Source organism: Syngnathus scovelli, chromosome 11 (genome assembly GCF_024217435.2).
Source record: "Syngnathus scovelli strain Florida chromosome 11, RoL_Ssco_1.2, whole genome shotgun sequence".
Classification (NCBI taxonomy): Eukaryota; Metazoa; Chordata; class Actinopteri; order Syngnathiformes; family Syngnathidae; genus Syngnathus; species Syngnathus scovelli.
In genome coordinates, this window is record NC_090857.1 from 2,230,001 (window position 1) to 2,255,998 (window position 25,998).

General features: G+C 46.2%; 4 protein-coding genes and 2 long non-coding RNA genes across 9 annotated transcripts; 2 read left to right on the plus strand and 4 right to left on the minus strand.

Moving 5' to 3' along the window:
- Positions 1-5,071: 5,071 nt before the first annotated feature.
- ccdc71 (coiled-coil domain containing 71) lies at positions 5,072-9,624 on the minus strand. 2 transcript variants are annotated; one of them, XM_049732992.1, is made up of 2 exons: positions 9,467-9,624; positions 5,072-7,046 (listed from the first exon to the last, which is right to left on the minus strand). In XM_049732992.1, the coding sequence occupies exon 2, from the start codon at positions 7,034-7,036 to the stop codon at positions 5,966-5,968; it is 1,071 nt and encodes a 356-aa protein (XP_049588949.1). In that variant the 5' UTR covers positions 7,037-7,046; positions 9,467-9,624; the 3' UTR covers positions 5,072-5,965. The 2 variants fall into 2 exon arrangements, with proteins under 2 accessions (XP_049588949.1, XP_049588950.1); XM_049732993.1 differs by lacking the exon at positions 9,467-9,624 and adding an exon at positions 8,082-9,460.
- Positions 9,625-10,521: 897 nt separating this feature from the next.
- LOC125976940 (uncharacterized) lies at positions 10,522-13,514 on the plus strand. Its single transcript, XM_049732987.2, has 5 exons — positions 10,522-11,078; positions 11,579-11,790; positions 11,929-12,272; positions 12,351-12,600; positions 12,989-13,514. The coding sequence occupies exons 1-5, from the start codon at positions 10,823-10,825 to the stop codon at positions 13,313-13,315; spliced, it is 1,389 nt and encodes a 462-aa protein (XP_049588944.1). The 5' UTR covers positions 10,522-10,822; the 3' UTR covers positions 13,316-13,514.
- On the minus strand, positions 13,184-14,110 carry LOC125976958 (uncharacterized). The gene is made up of 2 exons (XR_007484526.2): positions 13,905-14,110; positions 13,184-13,718 (listed from the first exon to the last, which is right to left on the minus strand). It is a non-coding gene; the product is annotated as an uncharacterized lncRNA (long non-coding RNA).
- Positions 14,111-14,416: 306 nt separating this feature from the next.
- On the minus strand, positions 14,417-17,141 carry pdhb (pyruvate dehydrogenase E1 subunit beta). Of its 2 annotated transcripts, XM_049732989.1 has the most exons (11): positions 17,061-17,141; positions 16,921-16,980; positions 16,450-16,557; positions 16,268-16,330; positions 16,127-16,162; positions 15,840-16,030; positions 15,648-15,742; positions 15,456-15,566; positions 15,276-15,367; positions 15,052-15,193; positions 14,417-14,864 (listed from the first exon to the last, which is right to left on the minus strand). In XM_049732989.1, the coding sequence occupies exons 1-11, from the start codon at positions 17,139-17,141 to the stop codon at positions 14,719-14,721; spliced, it is 1,125 nt and encodes a 374-aa protein (XP_049588946.1). In that variant the 3' UTR covers positions 14,417-14,718. The 2 variants fall into 2 exon arrangements, with proteins under 2 accessions (XP_049588946.1, XP_049588945.1); XM_049732988.1 differs by having other exon boundaries at positions 15,840-16,162.
- LOC125976956 (uncharacterized) lies at positions 17,119-19,496 on the plus strand. The gene is made up of 2 exons (XR_007484524.2): positions 17,119-17,256; positions 18,600-19,496. It is a non-coding gene; the product is annotated as an uncharacterized lncRNA (long non-coding RNA).
- On the minus strand, positions 17,536-25,957 carry pxk (PX domain containing serine/threonine kinase). 2 transcript variants are annotated; one of them, XM_049732981.2, is made up of 19 exons: positions 25,685-25,957; positions 24,446-24,496; positions 24,043-24,090; positions 23,134-23,320; positions 22,975-23,052; positions 22,822-22,895; positions 22,632-22,706; positions 22,458-22,562; positions 22,189-22,290; positions 21,966-22,127; positions 21,633-21,750; positions 21,460-21,538; positions 21,061-21,109; positions 20,907-20,984; positions 20,662-20,748; positions 20,519-20,582; positions 20,362-20,421; positions 19,974-20,003; positions 18,900-19,027 (listed from the first exon to the last, which is right to left on the minus strand). In XM_049732981.2, exons 1-18 carry the CDS (start codon positions 25,784-25,786, stop codon positions 19,987-19,989), a joined length of 1,536 nt encoding a protein of 511 aa, XP_049588938.1. In that variant the 5' UTR covers positions 25,787-25,957; the 3' UTR covers positions 18,900-19,027; positions 19,974-19,986. The 2 variants fall into 2 exon arrangements, with proteins under 2 accessions (XP_049588937.1, XP_049588938.1); XM_049732980.2 differs by lacking the exon at positions 19,974-20,003 and having other exon boundaries at positions 17,536-19,027.
- Positions 25,958-25,998: the final 41 nt, after the last annotated feature.

Sequence of the window (25,998 nt, forward strand, 5' to 3'; positions counted from 1 at the left end):
ACACACACTCACTCACTCACTCACACTCACTCACTCACTCACTCACTCACTCACTCACTCACACACTCACTCACTGACTCACCCACTCACACACACTCACTCACTCACTCACTCACTCACTCACTCACTCACTCACTCACTCACTCACTCACTCACTCACTCAAACATACTCACTCACTCACTCACACTCAACTACTCACTCACTCACTCACTCACTCACTCACTCACTCACTCACTCACTCACACTCAACTACTCGCTCACTCACTCACTCACTCACTCACTCACTCACTCACTCAAACCAACTCACTCACTCACTCACTCACTCACTCACACTCAACTACTCACTCACTCACTCACTCACTCACTCACTCACTCACACACTCACTCACTGACTCACCCACTCACACTCACTCACTCACTCACTCACTCACTCACTCACTCAAACCAACTCACTCACTCACTCACTCACTCACTCACACTCAACTACTCACTCACTCAACTACTCACTCACTCACACTCACTCACTCACTCACTCACTCACTCACTCACTCACTCACTCACTCACTCACCTACTCACTCACTCACTCACTCACTCACTCACTCACTCACTGACTCACTCACTCACTCACTCACTCACTCACTCACTCACTCACTCACTCACTCACTCACTCACTCACTCACACTCAACTATTCACTCACTCACTCACTCACTCACACTCAACTATTCACTCACTCACTCACACTCAACTACTCATACTCACTCACTCACTCACTCACTCACTCACTCACACTCAACTACTCACTCACTCAACTACTCACTCACTCACTCACTCACACACTCACTCACTCACTCACTCACTCTCACTCACTCACTCTCACTCAACTACTCACTCACTCACACTCAACTACTCACACTCACTCACTCACTCACTCACTCACTCACTCACTCACTCACTCACTCACTCACTCACTCACTCACTCACTCACACTCACTCACTCTCACACAGTCACACTCACTCACTCACTCACTCACTCACTCACTCACTCACTCACTCACACTCAACTATTCACTCACTCACTCACTCACTCACTCACTCACTCACTCACTCACTCACTCACTCACTCACTCACACTCACTCAACCACTCACTCACACTCAACTACTCACACTCACTCACTCACTCACTCACTCACTCACTCACTCACTCACTCACTCACTCACTCACTCACCCACTCACTCACACTCACTCACTCACTCACTCACTCACTCACTCACTCACTCACTCACTCACTCAACTACTCACTCACCCACTCACTCACTCACTCACTCACTCACTCAAACCAACTCACTCACTCACTCACTCACTCACTGACTCACTGACTCACTGACTCACTGACTCACACACTCACTCACTGACTCACTGACTCACTCACTCACACTCACTCACTCACTCACTCACTCACTCACTCACTCACACACTCACTCACTCACTCACACTCAACTATTCACTCACTCACTCACTCACTCACTCACACTCACTCACTCTCACTCAACTACTCACTCACTCACTCACTCACTCACTCACTCACTCACTCAACTACTCACTCACTCACTCACTCACTCACTCACTGACTCACTGACTCACACACTCACTCACTGACTCACTGACTCACTCACTCACACACTCACTCACTCACTGACTCACTCACTCACTCACTCACTCACTCACTCACTCACTCACTCACTCACTCACACACTCACTCACTCACTCACTCACTCACTCACTCACTCACTCACTCACACTCACTCACTCTCACTCAACTACTCACTCACTCACTCACTCACTCACTCACTCACTCACTCACTCACTCACTCACACTCACTCACTCTCACTCAACTACTCACTCACTCACACTCAACTACTCACACTCACTCACTCACTCACTCACTCACTCACTCACACTCACTCACTCTCACACAGTCACACTCACTCACTCACTCACTCACTCACTCACTCACTCACTCACTCACTCACACTCAACTATTCACTCACTCCCTCACTCACTCACTCACTCACTCACTCACTCACTCACTCACTCACTCACTCACTCACACTCACTCAACCACTCACTCACACTCAACTACTCACACTCACTCACTCACTCACTCACTCACCCACTCACTCACACTCACTCACACTCACTCACTCACTCACTCACACTCACTCAACTACTCACTCACCCACTCACTCACTCACTCACTCACTCACTCACTCACTCACTCACTCACTCACTCACTCACTCACTCACTCACTCACTCACTCACTTACTTACTCACACTCACTCTCACACTCAGTCACACTCACTCACTCACTTACTCACTCACTCACTCACTCACTCACTCACTCTCTCACACTCAACTATTCACTCACTCATCCACAAATCCGTTCATTTGGGAACTGGAAAAGCAATTCACGACTCATTCGTAGCTCTAACCCTAACCCTAGCTCTAACCCTAACTCTAACCCTAGCTCTAACCCTAGCTCTAACCCTAACTCTAACCTTAACCCTAGCTCTAACCCTAGCTCTAACCCTATCCCTAACACGAGCTCTAACCCTAACCCTAGCTCTATCTCTAACCCTAGCTGTAACCCTAACCGTAGCCCTAACCCTCGCTCTAACCGTAAACCAAAGCTTTAGAGGTGTACGGTTATATGGGGCAGCACATGAGCAACTGTTTTTTTCTGACAAAATATTCTCGGTCCCAATGGGATTTGAACCCGGGTAGCTGGGGTGAGAGTCCATAGCTCTATCCACTACACTATGGAACCCTCACTCACATTGCATGGAATCTATATGGGTTTATGGAGCAGCTCACAAGCAAATGGTTGGTTATATGGGGCAGCACACGAGCAACCGTGCTGCAAATCGTTCTATGATAAAATAAGTTAGGTTTCATTGGGCTTTGAACCCGGGTCGCTGGGGAGAGAGTCCAGCGCACTAACCACTACACTATGGAACCCTCGCTCACATTGCCTGGAATCTATATGTTTTTATGGACAGCTCACAAGCAAATAGTTTTAATGGTTATATGGGGAAGCACACGAGCGACTGTGTTGCAATTTTTTCTATGATAAAATATTTTTAGCTGTGAGCTTAAATGAGGTGTACCTACACATCCATATTGTCATATAAAGCAGTTAACCAAATGTCTGATTTTTATGTTTTAATTGGCGAATAAAAAAACAAGGAATAAAACACCAGACAAGTTTTCACATAAATATTTATTTGAAAGTAATATTAAAAGTAAATTTCAAACCAGTAATCCAATGTGAAATTGCAGTAGATATATTGGATAACAATATTTAGGCGTATCTAGGTACACACGTTATTTAAAAACGACTATAAGTGTTATACTACGATACAAGTGTTTACCAGCTCAGTGGCCTAAGAGGAGAGTGTCCGCCCTGAGATTGGGAGGTTGTGGGTTCAAACCCCCTGCCGAGTCATACCAGTGACTATAACAATGGTACCCATTTCTTCTCTGCTTGGCACTCAGTGTAAGGGGTTGAAATGGGGCCCCCCCTGCTGCTCACGACCATTTTAACTTATAAAATCAAGATTACCCAAATAGAAGCATAATCTTCCCGTTTTTGCATAACGGCGCATCCCTTCATGCAATCAAGTTAGCCGTTAGCTCGGAGAAAACGTGCATTAAAGAAGTGATGTTCTTTCCTTGGCAAATCGTAAATCGACATTCTGGCTTACATAGCTCACGCCAGGAGACGCAACACCTTCACTGACTGATCCGTTGATGTTCACCCATTAACTCGTTCGCGAACGGGAAAGTCAGGATTCGTTCCCTCACTGATCCGTTCTCGCGATGAACCGGAAATGCAAATCACTGACTCATTCACTCACAAATCCGTTCAGTTGGGGAACTGGAAAAGCAATTTACGACTCATTAGTAAACAGGAAGTTACGTCAGGAAAAGCAATTTACGACTCATTCGTAAACCGGAAGTTACGTTATTTTATTCTTCGTTTTGCTTTACGGCGTGGTGGCACCAGCTTCAACGTGCATTACCGCTCCCTATTGGTTGAAATCATGAACTGAAAAAAGAACGAATCACTCTAGGAAGGGATTCGTTCACTAACCCTAACAGTAGTAGTTACAATAGTTTATTCCTTACACTGTCTAAAACTTTCTTTCAAAAACGGTCACTTTCATTTACAAAAGAAATACAATTTAAAGAATATTTAGTATTTATTTTTATTCAATTATTTTACTCTCCATACAGATAAAGGAATCGAATTTTACGTCTTTTGTTGTAATATAACTGATTTTAATATTGAAGCTAGTGTATCATTTAAGAGATTTTTGTTGTTGGTGTGCCTGGAGATTTTTTTCCAATGAAAAGGTGTGCCGTGAATGAAAAAAGATTGGGAAACACTGATATAGTGGATAGGGAGCGGAAGTGGTTGTACGGGAAAACATCAAAGCAGTGTAGTGGTGCGATGTTTTCATTTGAGAACGATTGACGACGACGTTCGGTGCTCCTCCCTGTCGGGCTCCCTTCCCCCCACCACACAAAGAGCTAGCAGCTGCAATTGGGTTCGCCTGAGAAGCGACACTGGCGGCGGCATCCACGAGGGGTGGGGGAGGGACTGAGGAGGAAGTGAAGACCGAAGACGTAGACCGACCGCTTTGACCCCATGGCGACTAGCCGCTTGGGAAGAATGCATATTAAAAATGAAAATAATCCAAAGGTAAGCATAGTGTCCTGCAGATTCTACATTTTAAAAAATCAGCCGGCAGCACCAGTTTCACTGCTAAAACGCGAAATTAAGCGGAAGTGTCTACGAGAACAGGATGTGAAAAACTGTCAAAGACACGTGCCAACAATAAAACGTGAGCATAACCGGCACATTATCAAAAAAGGAAGAAACTTTTAAAGACATGGCCAGAGAAGGTTTGTACGATTGAACCCTGAGGAACCGCACATTTGCTATGTTCCAGTCCTAAAACATAGCATAAGATGGGAGTTCATCCCAAATGAAAACATTTTGAGTGGTTTTCAAAACAGTTTTAATGAACAAAAAAGATTTTTCAAAGCAGGATTTTTTTAAACACGTTTCACATACAAGATAAACAGAATTTTTAAAAAAATCAAATTTTGGGTGGGCAGTATATAACATTCTTCCCAAAAAACTGCCAACTTTGACACTCAACGGAACAAAAGGGAAACTCATCATATTGACTTGGACAGAAGGAAACATTTCATTTGATCAATTCTTGAATACATATTGAAAAAGAAGTGACTCCAGATTCTGCAAACCTTTTTATATGACTACCAACCAGTCCAAAATACTACCTACAGTGTATGTTTGTAGGTGGAACTAAAAAGGAACACTTTGTGGAGGGCAACAAACCTTTTGACCCAAACAGGAAGCAAACCACCATCACTCAAGTGGATCCCAATGCATTCCCTTACCGCCCTGCGACAACCCGAAAAAACAAAAAAGGAAGACCAACTCCATGTTTTTCCAGGATTTAGCAAAGTGGTTTTATTGGAGGCCTGCCGCTATTCTTAAGTCTTTAGGGAAGCACAGTGTGGCCTTCCATCCTTAAAGCAAACGGTGGAAGTCTTCAACTGGGTGTGGGAATCCTATCCAAATAATGGCGCTTCAACCATATTAAGACCATGAGGAATGAAAAAATGGTAACTCCAATGGAAATACAGAATTGCGCCGAGAGTGAAAACGTATCAGCGATCAACGTCAAGTCATTTCCCAGCCTGCTAGGAAAATCAACTCCCTACTTCTAATGCCTTTCAAGGAATCCCAACTTTCAGACTGGAACCCCATGAAAGAACTTTGCTGCAAAGGGGGGGGTTCCAGGTCGAAATTGACAGATGTGTAAGACACTAATAAAACAATGCGTATGATCCGAGGGAGTGTCCGTTTCAATTCTGGTATCGGAAGTCTCTCAACACGTGGTTCAGAGGGCGGATTTGTATCACGGGAGACAGGTTGACCTGCAGCATTTTCTGCGCTTTGCATCGAGCTTCGTCTACCGAGCGAGAGTTGTCCACCTTCACAACCTTTGAGCGCAAACACTTCTTATCTCGCCAGCGGTTTCTTTGCCGGGTGGGATGTGTCAGTTCTTTCGGGCCCAGTCCATTTTGGCGGAGGACGTTGCCACCCCAGCCATTGCTGGTGAGCTCCGTGTGAGTCTGTGGGAAAGCTTGGCCATTGGCATAGAATACAGGTGCAGAGTCACCGATGAGAGCGCCATCCAGTCGGACGGGGCAAGATAAGCTCTTCTGGCTGAACAAGGCCACGGCTCTGGTGGACGCCCCATCACCATTCTGGGAAGGCTGCAATGGTATTCCTGAAAGTGCTGGAGGGGGCTGCTTCTGCAAAAAGACAGCTGGGGGACTCTTACGGGGTATGTCCCACGTGGTTTGGATCTGGAGTCTGGCTGTGTGGCAACCAGACAGACCTTTGATATTAGTCAGCCTGAGGCACGATTGCACCTGGGGAGCCTCAGAGATTTCACAAGTCTGAACGGAGCTCTTACTGTAGGCACTAGTGCACTGGTCCATCAGTTGCTCCGGAGGTCGAACTCCTTGGATTCGGGGGTTTCCATTTTGAAAGACGTTCCAGGAAGGATGCACCTCTCTTTTCTTAACTCGAACCCTTCGCCGCTTCTTGGGTGGCAGCCTGACATTCCGGCTAGGTGGCTTGATCATGTCCACGGTCAAGGGCTGGTTTGTGTAAGAGCGGTAGCCATAGACGTCCTTGCTACGCAGTACGGTGGGCTTGTGGCCCTCCTTGCTCAACTCCTGCAGGAAGGTGACCAGCTCATCGGTACTGGAGAGATCCCGGGACATGGGGGTAAGGATCTTCACCGCTTCCAGAAGGACACTGCGACCGGCTGACGCAATTCTAGACCAGGTGTGAACCGCCCGCTCCTCCTCGTTGGCAAATTCCGACGGCCGGCCAACCACAGGGCCTTGCACTGCCTCAGCCATGTTAGCAATCCTGGCCAAGGAAACAAAGAAAACAGAAATCACTGAACACAACTCAACTGACCGTCCTCTTTTGGGTTACTCAGTCGATTACCCAAGACTCCAAGAAGGTAAAATCAAAATCGGGTCAAAGGGAAATGGAGGACTAACTGACAGCTCCTGACTGGTTGTATACCTAGCTTCAGTGTAATTTACAACATCAATTGATGACAAAGGGGACAACCACTGGACCAGATCAAAAAGAAACCGGCAGTATAGGCCCTTTTACACTGAAGTATGCTGGTATTACTTATTGACGGTGTACCAGGACCAAGTAGAATTGTCCAAAACAGATTCGCTCTCAGGTTAGACGTGACAAGCACCAGACAAGAGACACTTTGGAAGGATTTGCATCATATTATTCAAGACTTGGCCAGTGTAAACCATCAGTATTAAAACAACCAGAAACTGGTCATCGTTCTTATCCTAAGTGATTCCTTCTCTGGATGTTGTGGAGCCACAGAACCTCCTTGCAGCCAAGTTGGGCTTTCTAATCGTACTTTTCAGTATAGGACTTGTAGAGCTTTCTGCCATTGCATGCTTCCCCGTTCTGTGAAAATTTCGGTGCTACTGCACTCAAAGACCAGATACAAGACATGGGACTGTAATTAACTTCAACACAGTTGCCCTGATTATCCCATAGGCATCTAAGACATTTTGTCTTAGCTGTACAGTGAACACATACCGTCCAAGATGGTTCCTAAGGCAACAATGGTCTATAACAGAGGTCCCCAACCACTGGGCCCCGGACCGGTACCGGTCCGTGGGTCATTTGGTACCGGGCCGCACAGGAAAAACCCTCTATAAAATAAACACTGATGATATTTAACTATTCATTCCTTATGAAAATGTTGTGGAATCGAGGAATGAAAAGGGAATCTAATCTCTTAATGATTTAGAAATATGCTTTAATGAATAGAATGTTAAATAGCAAGAATGGTTAAGTAATAATCAAATAAGAGAGAAATAGCATTATAACAGCTTGCATAGATATAATGGTTCTACTCACGGATACAGAACATCTCAGTCCAACGTTGGAAATAAGACAAAAGAAGTCCAAAAGGGTAAAAGGAAAATTCCAAGTGATATCCCAAAAGGGCTACAATTCCAGTTGGTCAAAAAGGGGTGAAAATCCTTTAAAAGATCCGATGTGGGTGGAGTCAACAATTAGCAATTCCCAAAGTAATCAAATTGAACTGTAGCGGGCTTTGGGGGGGAATAATAATAATGCTATATGATGATGCTATCTTGACCATTTGCAATACGGGTGAATTTCCTTTCAAAGCTGTCAACCGCAAGAGAGACATATCATGGAAAAACCTTTTATAATCATTTTCTTGAACAGTGTAATCTATCCCTCCAGGTACTGCAGGGATACTTTTATGATCTGTTTGGGGGCTATTTTTTATTTTGTTCAGTTTTCTCTTACGTATTTTTATCTATTACATCAGCGGTCCCCAACGTTTTTTGCGCCACGGACCGGTTACATGTCAGACAATATTTTCACGGCCGACCTTAATATGAATAAATTTATAATAAATATATAAATATGATGAAATAAAATGTACGATTGGCATAAAAACAAATACAAAGCGCATAAAAATAAAACTCACCGCGGCCCGGTGGTTGGGGACCACTGTATTACATCACATCCGTTGGGGCGGGACAAACCAAATAAGGTAATGGGTGTGGCCAAACTGTATCGCAAATCCGCTGTTTTTAATACTCGGAGAGTATTATTTGTTTTATTTATTTTTAGTTATTATTTGTAGTGCAAAACAACTCAAGGACGTCTAAGTAGAAAAATCTAAATGTTCGGTTGTTGGATGCATCAATTCACACAAATCATTGCACCATCCCCCAACATCAAAACCTAAAGAAGTGCCTGGTCAAATTTTAATTTTCAAGCGGTGTTTCCACGTCTGTGGGCAAAGTCCACATTTAGTTTACAACCCAGGGCACCTTTAGTGTGAATAAAATTTATGTGAGCTTAAAACAAACACAAATAGCTAGCAAGCCATGGTCCAGTACACGCTTATCTCGGGGGCCCCCTATCGGAACGGCGCTCGCAAAACGAGACTCCGGTCATATTTTTAATAAAAGTGTTCAATTTGGGGCTCTACCGCGCGACACTGACAACCTCGCAAACTTGGACGGCTCGAGTGGAGGGTGTGCCTTTTCTTTTCCTTTTCTTTCTTTCTTTCTTTTATGGACTTGCGGGCGTCAAGTTTCCCGTCGCGACCGAGGCGGCCGAAGAGACGGCCGCGGCGTGGCTCCGACCGGCAAGCCAGCTCCGTTACCTCGTCCTTCCACTCGCTACGGCCGACGTAGCCAGTGGGACGTATTAAAGTCGACCAAACGACGGGCGAGAAAGAGTGATCAAGGCGAAATTACCTCTTAACCGCGCTGTATCGGCATCCTCCGGTCGCCGCGCGCTACCGCTCCACCATAAAATGGCTGCGTCGAGGCGGAGCGGCTGTGTGAGGCAGCCAGGGAGAAAGAGGAAGGGGGCGGGACACGAGGCCACACAAGGAGAGGTGGGGGGGACAACCGGCCCGACAAACGTGGGAAATAACTCCAAAATAATTCCCTCTGAAAATACGACGTAAGAACGAGATGGCACCAACGACAACAGTCCTTGACATAAATTCATAAAAGTTCATAAAAACAAATAAGGCTGGAAATATAACACCACGGATGAACAGTGACGTCATAAACAGAGGGCGTCGGTTAAGTTGTTTTCGTATTTGAGCCGGAAAGCCTTGAAAACAGGCCACAGCAATAATTGTTTTTCTTCATTTTAACATAGCAGATAGAGAGAGGTGTTTTTATGAGGAATCGAAAAAAGAAAAAAAAAAATCTTCACAATTCTTGGATCAAGTTGGGGCAGTGCCCCACCACATCAAGCTTGTGAACAAAAATCACAGCGAATTATATCATGTGGTGGAGGGGAGGAAGGGAGAGGTACTACTTTTAAGGTCTCAGCTGGATTACTAGTGTCGGTGGAAACCTTACTGGACCTTACCGACACCCAGCTCTTGTCTATGGCTCCAAGAAGCAGAGTTTTCTGTGGCCACACAACGTTAAACTGCTTCGACCAGCAGGCTGAACTAGACAAGGTTTGCCAGGGGGGCGTTGGAGAGGAGATATGCACCACCAAGCATATTTGCCTAACGAAATGTCTTCTTGAAAAAGTAGTAGCGCAGCATTAAATGCATTATTCTCTGGTCTTCCAAAGTCCAGCATCAAAAGTCTACAGTTAGTACAAAATGCTGCTGCAAGGCTGCTCTTACGTTCAAGAACATTTGATCACATTACCCCAATATTAGCCAACTTACATTGGCTCCCGGTCCATTTAAGACGTGACAGTCAAAAAAGGTCAACCGCACTCATTTTAAAAAGTTGCAGATCCAAGGCCCTCCACGTGGAGGCGGCAAAACCACTTAGGGGCGCACGCCAAGGCGGAAGTCAAGTTGTTAGTCTGAGGTCGCTTCCCGTTTCCCACAGTTGAGCTGTTTTCAAACTGGCCTGTTGCTACTTGCCACTTGGCAAACGCTTCCTTGTGCAACCTTTTAACACGCACATACCTTCTGAACGCTGTCAAGAAGTTGAGGGCGAGGACGTCGCCTCGGGGCGTTTGTGAGGGACTTCACTGCGGCGGGTTTGACGTGTTAGCTCGTGGCTAACGTGAGCCAAGTGATGGCCTCTGGGATACTGCAAACTCTCTGACAAATTCCCAGCCTCTTCGCGATGACGAGCGAAGAAGCCAAGAGCACCGTGGCGGTCAACGAAGACGACGAGGCCGGCTCTGCTGCTCCATCTGAGTCGAACGAGCACGATTATGCCGACCCTGACTTCGCTGACACCTCCGCCGAACTTCCAGCGCGGGCCGGGGGTGATGAGGATGACGAAGAGGAGGAGAAGAACCAGCTCCCAAAAGCACCGGTGCATCGTGGACGTCGGCGGATCAAGGGCCAGGAGGACAATATGTGTTCCTGCTGCAAGGGTCTGTCATGGAAAATGCATTTTTATCATTAACTTATTTCGGTGTGTTCTCGGGTCTGGCGCTGCAGCTCTTGAGCCAGACTACAGTCGAGCCATTTCCAGCATGCCTGGCCTGAGCATCATCCATCTGGCCTGATATGTCATCCCTTGTACTGCTTCTTTCAAATTTAGAAAAGGTCAATTTCAAACCCAAATTTGAAGTTTTCCCCTTGCAGCATTTGCTTGGTTCAGGGTGTGCCAGTATGCAAATCTTTCATGCTCTGGGCAACTGATAGTTCCTTGCTAAGAAGATATTGCAGTGTTGGCGCAACCTTTCTCCTCACTCGACCTGGAGCGCTGTGGGAGGTTTTCCCCTCTCACAATTTTATAACAATTGCAGCTATATTTAAGTAGGCACTTACCTGGCCGCAATTCTTAAACAATCTTCCGTTACTTTGTCGTTAGCGATTTCAATTGGGTATTCGCAGAATGACTATATTTTTGCTCTCTCTCGTTCAACAGATCAGTTTGAGCGGCAGGGCCGAGGCTTCAACAGGAGGGCCGTGTTCACCTTCACCACGCCGGAGGCCGCCCAGTGGGTCTTCCCCGACGCTGGCGCCATCAGCAAAAAGTCGTTTGTGTGTGAAACATGCGCGCAGGTTATCAGGACCAAATGCTGGCGCAAAAACAATGGCAAGAGGGTCTTGTGGCTCAAACCTGCCGTTGCTAAACAGGTGAGGCGCTGGCCATGCCCTCTTAGGGCACACCCAAGGCAAGCACAACTGAGGGGACTTTGGAGTCACCGCCAGTACATTCCATATGAAAAGATTTTTTTTAGTCTCGAGTTGACCTTTCCCAATTGCGGTTTGCAGGCGAGCAGCAGCCACAGGAAGAAAGGCCAGCGTATGGGCAAGAAGAGCCGCGCGGCGCTGCTGGTGAGCAAGTCGTGCTACCGCTCGGCCTTCCGCATGCTTTGGTCGGCCAAGGGCGCCCGTAAGCCCATGATGGACTTCCTGAGCCGCGAGCTGCGCGAGGAAATGAAGACGCTGTCGCGCCACGCCGACAGCCCCTTCCACCAGAAGGTGTCCAGCAAGAAGCTGCTCTCCTTCTTCCCGTGGGCGCGCTGCCTCAGCTGGGCGCAGGAGCACGCGCCGCTGGTCACTACCTGCCTGCGCTCCCTCTTCCCCACCGTCAGTGCCCTCGTCAAGAGCAGGCAGTAAGTCTGCCGACCGCACAACTTCCATGTGTCCCAAGCCCAAACTAACAAGTTGTCTGTGTACCTGCGCATGCTTAGCCAGCTGTCAGCGTCGGAGGCAGAGCTTCAGGTGCAGCGGCGCAGCGTGCTGACGCTGGCGGTGCCGCTGTTCACCAGGAACATCTGGACCAACAACTTCCTGCAGGCGGCATTGGGGGCCAAGTTGCGTCTGCAGGGCTGCTCCGGACCCGCCTTGGACACGCTCAACAGCTTGGGTCTGTGCCAGAACAAGGACACTGTGCGTTTGCGCCTGCACCGGCTGCATGGCGCCGCCGGTGTCAACAAGACGGTGAGTCTGCAAATTTCAAAAGGCAATCAGGAGCCACTTTCACACCGACATTCCGTGAAATTCCAAGTACGACGGACGACACATCCACTCACCTAAAATTTTAGTTAAATGAAAGCAATTCTTATAATCACACAATTCTGCTGTACATGAAGAACGTCAGTGTCTATTTAAAAAAGAAAAAAAAAACTTGGATTAGAATAAATATTTTGAATAAAACTAGAAATCGTCCTGTCAAAAATGTTTTAAAGAGAAGAAAGGCTCAAATGTCAGAAAATCCTGATCTAAAGATACGTGATGTCATCAATCAAAATTGCAACAGACCATCGGCCCTCAATCAGCACTTACCTCCACCGATTGATGAAGACCATTTTGTATTTTTTCCGGATAGAATGGAGGAGAGAGTCAAGGTCACATGATTGACATGGAGGAAGATGATGTCGAGGAAGATGAAGAAGATGAGGAGGAAGAAGAAGAGGAGGAGGACGACGACGACGATGACCAGGAGGAGGAGGTAGAAGAAGAGCGGGTGCAAGTGGAGCTGGAGAAGAGGAAGAAGAAGAAGAAGAAGCGGAAGCGAGAGGAAGAGGAGGATGACGAGGAGGAGGTAGAAGAGCAAGAGGAGGAGGAGGAGAGGAAGAGGAAGGTGGTGGTGGTGCGTCTGGGCCTGCTCAAGGGACACTCTGAGGTGGGACGGGCCGACCTGTCGGCCCCCTGAAAAAAGCTCGTCAGCCCATCGGAACAGGAACACAGGAAGTTTTAGAAGTGTCCCGTTCAAACAAAAGTCAAACTGGAGATGAGGAACTCTGAATTTCTTCAGATTAGATGATACAAAAAAGGAAAGACTGGATAGGTTTGATTTAAGGATGCATAAGATCAACTCTGTAAATAGCAAAAATTAAAGCATTTCAACACTTGCGATGTCTGTTTTTGAACTTGCAACACAGCAACTCGTTTATGAGCTGTTAAAGGTCAAAAAAGAAAGTATTGTAGAATATTCACCAGGGCAGATGTGGCTGCAGATTCGAGTTTTCTACCACAAGAGGGAATGCATAAATGGATTAAGGGTTTCCACTCTTTGTTCGGGTTTTTTAATGAGCGAAACAATCAAGCTGAACAACCTTTAAAACACATACCAAAAAAAATGGATGAGTTTAAACAAACAGTTAATAAAGTTCAGTTCTTTTTACTAAAAAAAAGAAAGAAAAGGTGTTGAACATCAAGTTATCCTTTCAAACAAAAGTCAATACACAACTTAATGCTTGTCATAAAGACTAAATGAGTCCAGTTGAGAACTGTGAGCTCACCTTTGGTCTCCTCTTCCCATGAGTTTTTTTCCTTTCTCCGTGGAGCTCAGTGCGGTTCGCTGCTCCTCCTGTGTTGCTCGCTGATCGAAAAGATTTTGTTTGCTGCTTATGGACCCTGGTGTGTGCGTGCTCCCAATCAGGATAGTTAGCGCTCAGCTGTTGAGGCGCTCTGAGGAGCTCCATTGCGTGCTGCGCGTTCACGTCATACACCTCCAGTGCCCCCTTGTGGTCACCCACAGACAGGTGCGCACAGGAGCAACAGTTAGGGTTTCACAGTGATGTTTCAAATTAGGATTTCAAAGTTGGGCTTAAAACTAGGGTTATGGTTTCAAATGGATTATTAATATACATGTTATTTTTAATATAAGCCTTACTATATTTGATTAAAAAAAAAGCTATATAAAAGATGGTGGATATCACTGTGGGCGAGGGTTTGTCTTTTAACTCCATTTTATGATTTCCTCCGTGTATAAACGGCTCCAACTTCTAAAAATAACTACTGGAAACACAAGTAATGTATGGAAGTATTTCTCTTTAATTGTTGTAACAGTCATTTACTGTGACAACATACAGAGCAACAGAAAATCGTCTGGCCTGCTTTATACGTCACCACCCGTGGCTTTGGCCAAACAGTTGAGCTCCTAAATGGTACCTAATAAATAAATTGATAATGTATTTGTTTAACGGACAGGACAGCTTCATTATTGATTTTAAAGTGGAGGGAGTAGGTGCACATTGGAGTGGAACTCGTGCATTCTGGAAACATTGAGCTGTATTTACAAGGTCGACTATTGGTTTATTTAAAAAGCAGGTTTCACATGTTGAGGGTCTTTTTGATGGAGAAGATGATGTCTTTGATCTGCGGCACGCTGTTGTCCTCCAGGATCTTGGCGTATGGCATGGGGATGTCCACGCCCGTCACCCTGGTGGCCGGAGCATCCAGGTAGTTGAAGGCCGGCCCTGAACACAGACGAAATGGGTTTTGTTCCTTTTAAGTTGGTTGTGGCCAATCGGAAAGAGGTCAATGCCACGTTAAGAAAACAAATGCAGATTCCTGTTGGCTCACGCACATCAACACCAGAAAAAAAAAAATGGAAAAGAATGACGACAAGCAGGTATGTGTGGAAGGCCAGACAAGGCGACGCACCCTCCATGATCCTGGCGCAAATCTCGGCTCCCACGCCGAATTGCGGCCAGCCGCCCTCCACCGTCACCAAGTGGTTGGTCTTCATCACACTGGCCTCGATGCTCTCCACGTCCATGGGGCGGATGGTTCGCAGGTTGATCACCTGGTTTACAACAAATATTGCTCCTTTTTCCCAAAAAAGTTCATTCAAGAGAGAGACAAGCTGGACACGTTTGCTTTTGTACCTCGCACTCAATTCCCTCCTTGGCGAGGACGGCAGCGGCGTCCAGACAATGGCCGACGTAGCGAGAGTGCGACACCAAAGTCACGTGAGTACCTAAACAATGGCATGTCAGGAGGTCCTCCGCTGTTCGGGACAACAGAGACGAGCATGCTAAGGCGGCCAGACTTTGGCAGCTTCTCACCTTGCCTCTCCACCTTGGCTTTGCCGATGGGCACGGTGAAGTCTTTGGACTGGGCCTCGTCGGACATCTCGAAGGGGACGCCGTACATCAGCTCGTTCTCCAGGAAGACCACTGTCCGCGTGCGCCCGCCGCAGCACATTTTGTCAGCGTCATCATTTCCACTTTTGTGTTTCATTTGACGATTGCACTCACCTGGGTTGTCGTCTCTGATGGCTGACTTCAGGAGACCTTTGGCATCCTCTGAGTTCCACGGACTGACCACTTTCAGACCCGGGCAGTGAGCGTACCTGAGGAGAGCAGATAGAACAAAACAATAAAACACAAGGCATTTGAAAATAATTTTCTTGTCAATTCGCGGAAAGCGGACAGGAGGTAGCAAGTCACCAGGCGGCGAAGCACTGCGAGTGCTGGGCAGCGACACCGGCCGAGGCTCCGTTGGGCCCCCGGAAGACGATGGGCACCGCCTGCAGACCCGCCGACATGTAGTAGGTCTTGGCTGCTGAGTTGATGACCTGGTCAATGGCTTGCATGGAGAAGTTGAAGGTCATGAACTCGCAAATGGGCCTTAAGCCTGCCTGGAAAAAATAAAAAATAAAGAATATTGTCTCTCTTTGAGCTGAAAGTTTCCTCGTCAAATGAAAGTCATCTGGCTTGTAGAGAGAGACACTCACCATGGCAGCCCCCACCGCGATGCCGGTGAATCCCATCTGGAACACAGCACAAAACTCTCACAAGACATTCTGGAATTCAAAATGTAATTCCATGAAATAACATCTGCTGTTGCTACGGTGACCATTTACACAAGCGCTTACTTCCGAAATGGGTGTGTCAATGATGCGCTTGTCGCCGTACTTCTTCCACAGGCCTCGGCTCACCTACGACAACACGGAAACAAACTTTGCCACTCAATGGCAAGCACGGCATTTACCGACCAGCGTCGCCATTTTTCAGGGCTGCACGTTTCGGCAGCGCAAGGACATGACCGCGTGCACACCTTGTAGGCGCCGTCATACTGGGCCACCTCCTCGCCCAGCAGGAAGACGCGCTCGTCCCTCTCCAGCTCCTCATCCAAGGCTTGGTTCAAAGCGTCTCGCACAGTCACCTGAAGACACACGCACAAGGGCAAAATATAACCAGCTCAAAACTATTCCTCCATTATTTGACACTTTGTGTCATAAGGATTTCTTTTATTTCATTTTTACAAAGGGTTGCCACCTAATGCTATGATCCCCACGGTACATTTTAGCAACTTTTTCAGCCCTCAAAGTAGCAACTCAAGCTTAATTCTCACTAAGAAATGAGTGAAATCATTTTTACACATGACAAGAAAGGAGGCTGGTGGAAGGCAATCACAGCCAGCCATTCTAAGGATGGAAAGAAACATTTCAGTGATGCAAATGTGCCAAACCAGATGTTAGTTTATGGGCGGTGACGTTAGCATAGCATGCTCGCTGCTAACACTGACCTGAGCCGCTGCCGGTGCACTCCTGTGAAAGGCTCGTCGCCGCAGGATCGACACAGCATTCTGTAGGACGTCAGAGAGACGACATCAATCCAAAACATCACGACAACGACACATTTGAAGTGTTTTGGACGTTTTCGTACCCTTCCGGAGCGGAGAACGGACTTCATGGACAGCGCCATTTTGAACCTGTCCTTTCGTCGATGGGAAGGCGGGGCTAGCATTAGCCAAGGACACGCCAACGGCGCAGTTGCGCATGCGCACCACGTTACAGAAGGAATAACACCCACAGGACACTTTCACTGTTATCCTTTTCCAGTAAAATGTGAAGTTTTGAAGGTGAAACCAAATTTATTCCGTTTTCAGACTGAGCGTGTTTCTTTTTCGAAGAATTTATATAATTTATATATTAATATTTAATATTTATATTATAATTAATATTTATAATTTATATAATTTGACAATCTGTTGTTTCAAAACTCTAAAGTTGGCCTTTGAGATTCTAATTGTTTATATAATTTGACAATCTGTCGTTTCAAAACTCTAAAGTTGGCCTTTGAGAACAAAAGTTTGGCTTCAAAATGTGTGTGTGAGCGTTGTTATGACCACCGCATCAAACACTATCTGGGACTTTATTGTTTATGGTGACGTCACAAAGTTTGCCTTTAAAGGGTAAAGTGCTGCAGAGGAACATTCGGCCACAATTCAAGTGGAATACAACAAAGGCGTAAAAATAAGCCACAAACAAATTCGAACAACCACCGACGCTTCGCACAAAAATGCCCCACCCCAATTACAATGTAATCCTACACACATTCAGACATTCATCTCGAGGCACAAGGATCATGTCATACATATATGGCACAATAAAAGCTCTGATGGTGCAAACATTTTAAGATGAAATGAGAAGAAACATTGCAACAACAATAATTCATAAAAAAAAAAAAAAAAGTCAAACGGGAAGTCTTGCAATTGCCCCATTGTGAGTGAGCAGAGTTGTGTGGTTGAGCTCAAATTGTCTTTCTGCATGTTTGAACAGGCTGTTATGTCTCAAAGTCTCGTCACCTTTCACTCAAAACTTGTGCTTGTTTTGCTGTTTAAAATAAAAAGATATACAATTTTCATTGACAAAAAAAAAGATCTCACAAAACTATCATTGCCAATGAAAACCACACATTACCATTTTCTAAAGTATATATAGAATTTTTTTTTTTCACCAAATGTATCCTTAGGGGCGGGTGCTTTCAATCCACGACTTCTACATCATAAGGAAATTAAATGTAAATTATTTCATTGCTTTTTAGGGCCTTTGTTTTTGGACATACTGAAAGAAAATGCTACCGAAAACATGCATTTTGAACGTTGGGTGAATTTATAAATACAAAATAGAGGATATGTCTATATTGTTTAGAAACTTAAATCAGAGAAACATGCTTTTGTTGGGCATTTTCCAAAAGAAAGCAAGTTTTTTTTTTAAATCCCCAGCAGTGAGTTGCATAAAATACAATTTTAATTCTTTCTTCAATTTACTAGGAAAATACTTTTTTTGATAATAACCAAATCAGTGTTTTGTGTTTGTTTGGGTCATTTTGCCTCTCAAAACTGCAGATTCTTTTTTTTTTCTGAAAATATTACTCTGAGGCATACAAACAACTCTTAATTTTGTAAACACTTCCTCGCAGAGGGCAGATGATGTTCCAGTTACAGGTCGGGAATCAGGAAGGCGCCATAACGACAGATGTTGGCATTGAGAACAATCCGGAAGAAAGAAACTGGATGTTATCTTCGCCGCACAAGGCCAGCATTCAGATTTCCAGCATTCGTCGGCCGGGGACCGCCGTTCCCAATGTCAAGAAACCCAAAAAGTAAACATTTGGATTGTTTTGCACAAGATTTGTCTTCACATGTGAGGGAGCGTTGGAGGACGGCGGCCTTTAGAAGCTGCGGTCTCGAGTCTGGGCCTTCTTCAGGTTTCCTTTGCTGAAAGCCTGGATGGAGCTCAGAAGGGCAGCGCGACCTCCAGGAAGGGGGGCGACCACGGAGGAGGAGCACGAGGACAAGGACGAGGTGTCTGGCGCAGGAGGGGGAGGAGGAGGAGGAGGAGGAGCACCTGAACCAAAAAGGAACAGAAGACACATGACAAGATTTCCTGCACAAAATGCAACAAAACGCTTCAGCATCAGTTCCTTTGGCAACCTCGGTCAACGTTTGAAATCAGAAGTTCTTCTCACTGTCCGACATGAAATCAGACTTTCTTGTTGTAAGCCAATAAGGATGACTACAATTATTATAGACTTTTAAAACATCCTTCTCTCATTATTCTGGTATTAAGTAAGTCATTTTAAAAAATAATGATAATAAATGTATGGAAACTTCTGGTTTCAACTCTGGCTGTTCTGTACCTCAACGTAGCATGTAGCTAAAAGAGGACTTCAGCAAACCTTGGATGTTTTTGAAATGGAAAAAGGTGAAACATAACCCAAAAGGAGGACTTTGATGTGTTGCCTTTTGTGGAACAACTCAGTGATTGTTCACAGTGTGGGGCAGCAGCTCAGCGCACAAAAGGACAGGGGGGGGGGGGGGGGGGGGGGGGGGGAGGCAGCATGCCAACGCTCCAAGCAGAGAAACAGACAGACAGAGACAGGTCACAATCTCCAATCACAAGTTATCGTTTGGAATGGTCTTGTGTGCCGTAACGTTCCTTCATTGCAGATTAAACCAAATGTTTCTGAGCAAGCTGTACTCGCACTCCCATCGAGATCTCGGCGAGTTCTCATAGGCTGCGATGGCGCTCATTGACTCCTTCCCTACTTTGGAATCAATCACTTTTGATGAGGTGTCGCTACCAATACTTTGATTTTTCTTAGCTCACAGGCCATTCCAAACACCAGCCACTGAGTTCTCAATAGCATCCTTTAGCTTGGTTAGTGCTAACGGTGCTTGCTGGGAAGCTCGCAAGTATATCAGCCTTTTTTCTTAAGACCCTCAGTGACCCCCACCAACACCATCATCATCAACATCATCAAGGTGGGGGTGATAAAAAACATTTACTTTACCCCAATGACACGGTCAGAATGGAGCATGCTCTATGGTGGAGAGGCACGGCATAAAGAGAGAGACCACAATTAAACGACCAGTCAGCATCGGGACAGCGACAAGAGGAGGACAGGAGACGCCAACTTGGATGATGGCATAACTCAAATTTGCTAGCTTAGTGTTGACACGCAATGCAAAAAGCCGCAGACGTGCTAGTTAAAATGTTGTTGTTATGTTACTTTTAAAGACATAGCTATCCGGTGGAGCGACGGGCGGATTTTCCAGAGACGCTGTGGCAACATTGAAAGTTCCGGACAATTGCTCACTCGCAGAGAGAATCAAGAGACAGAAAGATCCAAGAGGGAAATACTTGGTACAAAGGAGGAAGAGGACGAGGGATGAACCGACCTGTGGTGGGCGGCGGCGTGGGGGACGAAGGACACGTGAGAGGGGAACTGGCGCCCGAGCCTGAGGACACAGCATTGATAGAAACTCAGTCTATTTAATCTATTGATTCATTTAAATGATTCTAGAAAAGCATAAGGCAAAATGGAGCGTTTCCCACCAGAGTTATTGTTGTTCCGGACCGAGATGTCGTCGTCGTTTTCAATTGTGGACTGCCTGCACTTCTGCAAAGGGACCAACGCACGCGTCAGCAGCGTTCGCGTCGCGCTCCAAAAAGACGGCAATGAGCGGAGGTCGCCGTACCTTCCTGGCCAGAATCTTCCTTCTTTTCTTCTCCTCCTCTGAGCCGTGATGGGAGCGTGCTCTGGTCAGCCTCTTGTGTTGGTGCAACTTTCAGCAAAACAAACAAACCAATCGTGTCAGAGCGCTCAAATGCGTCACGGCAGGGAGAGAGTTCGCTGGGAATAAGGACATGGGAATGTCACGCGGGTGAAAAGGTTGTGGGACCCGGCGAGAGCACTTTAGCGTCTAATTGAAGATCAACTCACCACTTTCTGCTCGTCCTGCAGACGTTTTTCCACGCGGTCCTTGGCCGCCCTCAGGGATTCCTTCAGCCTGCTCGGCACCTGGGTGGACGACGCGCAACATGTGACAAAATGTCGGATACAAACAGAAGCTTCATCCGAGGCGAGATTCTCTTACCCGGATGGCAACCTTCTCCGAGTGCGCGAGTGGAACGTCACTGAACAGCCTGCTCCCAGAGCAAACGAAAAAAAAAAAATGAGTGCCTTGGATCCTCGTCACATGCTGCTTGCTCTGAGTATATGACAACATCAATCTCATGGGGAAGACAAGACAACTTCTTTGTTGGCAGTCCAGCTAAAGGACATCAAACCATGCACCAATTAAGTCAACTTCTTCTTGGCAGTCCAGCTGAGGGACATCATACCATGCACCAATTATCCTCATCTGTGAAACTTCGGCCTAATGAAGGGTGGACACAACCAGTCCTGAATTATCGCCGCAGCAGGATCCGGCTGACCAACCTCAAACACAATTATCGTTTTTGCCGCTTCTTTGAGAAATCGAAAGAAAACTTACGGCGTTTGAATGAGCTGAGCGACTGTTGGCATCCCTGACTTGCAGGCCTCTGTCGACAAGATGGACTGCAGAACCGACACTACACACACACACACACACACACACACATCAGAATGGAGAAACAAAGGTTGCACATGCAATATGTTTGCGTGTATGTGTGTGTGTGCACTCACCCACGGCGGTGTAGGGGATGGCTGGATAATTGTCCACGGGGACGTTGTCTGGCGGTCGGCCGTACGTGATCTCGTAGAGTAAATGGCCGAAGCAGAAGACGTCCACGCTTTCAATTGTCTACGCAAACGAACACGTTGCTACTTTAGCTCCCAAATGTTTTTCTGTACAGAAAAACATTTTTGCCGCTCGTTCGAGACCCATCCGTGAGACGTGACCTCGTCTCGCCACGGCAGATTTGAGTGCTGCCAGCGCTTGCGGGAGTTTCAAACATGACAACTAAGACAGAAGGAACGTGTTCATCCAAAATTCCTGGAGATCACGCAAGCACCTACGTTAATCTTTCGGAAGTGGGTGATGGCGGGTCGCAGGGCCGAAGGGACTCCCAGCACGCCGTTCTCGACGTCCGTCAGGCGACACACGCCTTGCTCCAGCATCACGTTGGAGGCATGCAGGTGGCCGAAGAACAGGCCGCTCTCGTGCACCAGTCGGAGGCCCTGAGCGCCCACAATAAGTTTACGGCGAGTGAGGGATGTGTGCGTGTGCGTGCGCGTGTACCTCCAGTATCTGTCGGCCGTAGAGTTTGATGTCCGAGAGCTCGAGAGGCTGAGTCTTTTTGGGGTTGCCATACTTCTTCAGGTAGTTCTCTCTGGGCTTCACCTGGCACACAAACATGACGCACAGCAACATTCGAGTTGACTTTGATCGTCAAGGCTTTTTTTTTTCCTGCAATAATCGACTTGTGTCTCATCCTTCAAGCCCTCGTCAGCCGGTGGGCTTGGCTTGACGCTGCGTTTGGGAAAACTGGGAATTGTGACGCTTCTTACCTTACAGAGGTGATCTCGCAAGGAGCCGGCCTCACTGAAAGGTCGGATGAGAAGCGCCGAAGACTCGCTGGTGCTGGAGAACAACAGCGGGCACAGGTATGGACTCTGGAGAGGAGACACCACGCGGTTAGGAACGGTTCAGCCGAGGCGGTCCATCACGTGCGGCGTACGTACAGAGAGGCTGGTGAGGAGCTTCATGATGGACTGCAGGTCTTTGTCGGACAGGAACTTGTCAGGGCCCAAGTCCACCTAAATGCATATCCACATTACGCCATGTTTTGGGTGTGCCCAGGGGCAAACTCAATTAAATTAAAAAAAAAAAAAATGAAAGCACTGCACTACTTTGTAGCAGTGTGACACCCACCCAGCCGAGCAGGTACCTCTCCTTGGCTTGTTCTTTGTTTTTGACCAGGAAATACTTCTTCCTGATCCTCCAGCCTGCAAAAGAAGAAGATTGTGTTATTGGATGGTCTTTATCGAGCCCGACGTGCGCTTTGCAATCACGGCGGCGGTATACCAACGTCTCGAAGGGGCTCCATCACCACCCACTTGGGGTCTGAACGGAAGAACATGGAGACCTGCTGCAGGGCGATCTCTGAAAGATATTTTGCAGACAAGTCAGGTTGTCGCTCGCTGTGAAAATGAAATGAAAAGGCCAGCTTGGCAGGGATCCCACCGGTGTAGTTGGCAGCGTAGTTGTTGGGGTCCAGGAACTTTTTGACAGGCAGCGCGGCGCACAGCAGAGGATGCTGAATAACGGCATCCAGATAAGCCTGCAGGCCGCGCTGCCTCTCTGCAATGAACTCGCGGTCCATGTTGCCGATCAGCTTCTTGGCCGGGAGAGGAAGGCTGACGCCACACACCTGCCGAGCGCAAGCACATCGTAAGTGTTTCGTTCTTTTCTCTTCCCCCAAATCGTGCTTGTGCGCAGATTTGCCGTTAGAAACAGGAAGTGAGGGAGAAAAACTTCAGCAGAAAGCCTCACTGCATCCTGTTATGGGCTCACTGCAGAGGTCAAAGGGCACGACCTCCTCAGAATGGCCCATTCAGTTCCCATACTCATCAGATTTAATACTGTCTTGACATGTTTTCTGACGGGGAGGCTCTTGCAGCTGATTTATTATGTAAAAAAAAAAAATAACATAAAAATAACATATCGCCATTATCTGTGTTTTTACAGTGAAAAAACACAAATTTTCTCTCACAGGAGGAATAAAATATAAAAACGTATTCAGCATTTTTTTTCTATCTTAGTTAAAATACACTTAAGCATATTTTTTAATAATTCATAAAAAGTCTACTCAGCTTCATCGTTTGGCAATGCATTTGTTAAATATTACACAATACAAAATTGCTGAAAATTCTTCAGAAAAAATATCTATTCATTCAAAAAATGTTAGTTCATATTGTTGTATAAAAAACTACTTGGTGTAAGAGTATAATAAAGTATATTTATATATTTAGCTTGATTTTTATGCATGTTTTTAGGACTCTTCATTAGGTACACTTGCACAATCAAATGACCTTCACTGTAGGAAAAAAGTCATCAAACTGTCACTCACAATGCATCAGAAAAAATACTCACCATCAGGCTGTTGTTGAGAACGTCAAAATCACTGTAGCGCCGGATGACCTGCAACACACACGCAAACGCGCGCACACATTACACACACATATATACACACAGTTTTAAAATCAGAGAATAGCAAAAACTGTTCAAATATTTTAAAAAGACAAATTGCAAGCAATATATCTATTTTTTTTTTAAGTGAAGACAATTTGTCATTTATGAATAACACAAAGTCGATGCAAAATCTGTCTTTGCGGGCCACATAAAATGATATGATGGGCCGCATCTGACCCCCGGGCTGCATCTGGCCCCCGGGCCTTAGGTTCGACACCGATGCTTCCCCCCCCCAATTTCCCCCAAGAGTGGTCCAAACAGATGGAAAACACGGTTTTAAGTCACTTTTGACCAGTGGGCTTACCTGCCAGCTGTTCTCTGTGGACACTCCCCTCTGGACTCGGATGATGTATTCCTACATGCACACGGAACAATTAGGGACTTACAATTTCAAAGAGTAGAGTCTCCTTTCCACACGACAGAAGGATGGGCAAGGAGAACTAGTAACCATTTTGCATTGTGATTTAGCATTAAGCTTGTTACGAGCAAACAAGCAGACTTTTGTAGTATGGAATATTTTGCGTTATGCACGCCGTCAAAAGAACAGTTGGCTACTTTTTTCATCCCTTGGGGGAAAGTAGAGTTGTTAGATTCAATTGAAGATAATCTGTCAAAACTAAATATTTCTCTTATTTCCGTGGCAGTTGAAGCATGTTAATACTAGGGAAAACAATTTCAAAAATTTTAATATTAGAAAAAAAAAATAAAGCAAATCACAGACTGGAAAATAAAAACCAAATCTTGTTCTGAATTACATCACTGTCAATTTTGCAGTTATGTAAGATTGAAATATATATGAATCGGATTTTCTTATTTGTTTTCTTTTTATTTGCATATGACCAGACTTTCTGCGCAGCGTTTTATTAGTTGGTGAAGAATTAAGAGGGCGGTTTGGTTGGTATTTGGCGTTAGCATGCTAAGCTAACTGTCAGCCTCAGCTGATCCCCAGCCGGAATCTTGTCAACAGCCGTCCACGCGTGCGTCCATTATCGGACACGAAAACAAGCCGTTGCGAAGTCGTGCAAGATTTTTTTTTTTTTTTTTCAATTGAGCGGCGGCTGTGTACCAAATACTCGTGGAAAGCTCGAGACATCGCAGCAATAGAAATCAACGGGCCCTGGCTGACAGTCAGCAATTCTTTTAACATTGCTACAGAAGCTTCCAGGAAAATTGCTTCATCGTGGTGGCAGAAATTCAACCGCAGCAAACTCCCCCAAATGCGGAATTTCCCCCCCAATTTTCCCCAGCTAATATTCAGCGGTCTTTTCGGAATAACGCCACTTATAGGGGACGAATGTGTCCGATAATGGAATCGGGAAACCTGTAGACGAAACAACGTGTCCGTCCAATAACGGAAGCAGGTATAGCGCTGACAATTTTCGCGGTATTGAAAACGACGAACGCGTCCGGTAATGGAAGCCGTGACTGTCACAAACTGTTGCCTCCCCGCGCGTATCTGAGCCAATTGACATGGACAACCGGGTGACTTTAACATTGGTATTTTTTTTTAAAAAAAAAAAAGAAAGAAAAAGGTGACGCTCACTGTGTGGGACTGCAAATTCTGGGTGGTTTCGATCGTCGCCGTCAGCGGGACAGTGTCGTCAAGGAGTAGCCGGCCGGTGGTCGGCTTCGCCAGGAAAGACATCCCGGTCTTCTGGAGTAGGGTGAACGGCCAGAGTCCAATGCAAACGCCCGGAGCTGTGTCAACGTGTAGTCACCGTAAAGTTGACGCTGATGTGCGGCGACAGAGGCCGACTAGTTTCGCTTCAGCGTAACGAAAACTCAACGATGTTTCGTCTGCTGAAATGAGACCTGACCGGAGATTGAGCAATCGTGGGCAGGACACTCTACTGCCAC

Coding starts and splice junctions, on each gene's coding strand:
- pdhb (XM_049732988.1), bottom strand. CDS start 17,141: ATGCTAGCCCCGCCTTCCCATCGACGAAAGGACAGGTTCAAAATGGCG. Junction 16,981..17,060: donor CCGTTCTCCGCTCCGGAAGG/GTACGAAAACGT, acceptor GACGTCCTACAG/AATGCTGTGTCGATCCTGCG. Junction 15,368..15,455: donor AGCCAAGGTGGAGAGGCAAG/GTGAGAAGCTGC, acceptor GCCATTGTTTAG/GTACTCACGTGACTTTGGTG.
- LOC125976940 (XM_049732987.2), top strand. CDS start 10,823: ATGACGAGCGAAGAAGCCAAGAGCACCGTGGCGGTCAACGAAGACGAC. Junction 12,273..12,350: donor GCCCTCGTCAAGAGCAGGCA/GTAAGTCTGCCG, acceptor GCGCATGCTTAG/CCAGCTGTCAGCGTCGGAGG. Junction 12,601..12,988: donor CCGCCGGTGTCAACAAGACG/GTGAGTCTGCAA, acceptor TTTTCCGGATAG/AATGGAGGAGAGAGTCAAGG.
- ccdc71 (XM_049732992.1), bottom strand. CDS start 7,036: ATGGCTGAGGCAGTGCAAGGCCCTGTGGTTGGCCGGCCGTCGGAATTT.
- pxk (XM_049732980.2), bottom strand. CDS start 25,786: ATGTCTTTCCTGGCGAAGCCGACCACCGGCCGGCTACTCCTTGACGAC. Junction 22,291..22,457: donor TGCGAGATCACCTCTGTAAG/GTAAGAAGCGTC, acceptor TTTGTGTGCCAG/GTGAAGCCCAGAGAGAACTA. Junction 21,539..21,632: donor CATCCCCTACACCGCCGTGG/GTGAGTGCACAC, acceptor GTGTGTGTGTAG/TGTCGGTTCTGCAGTCCATC.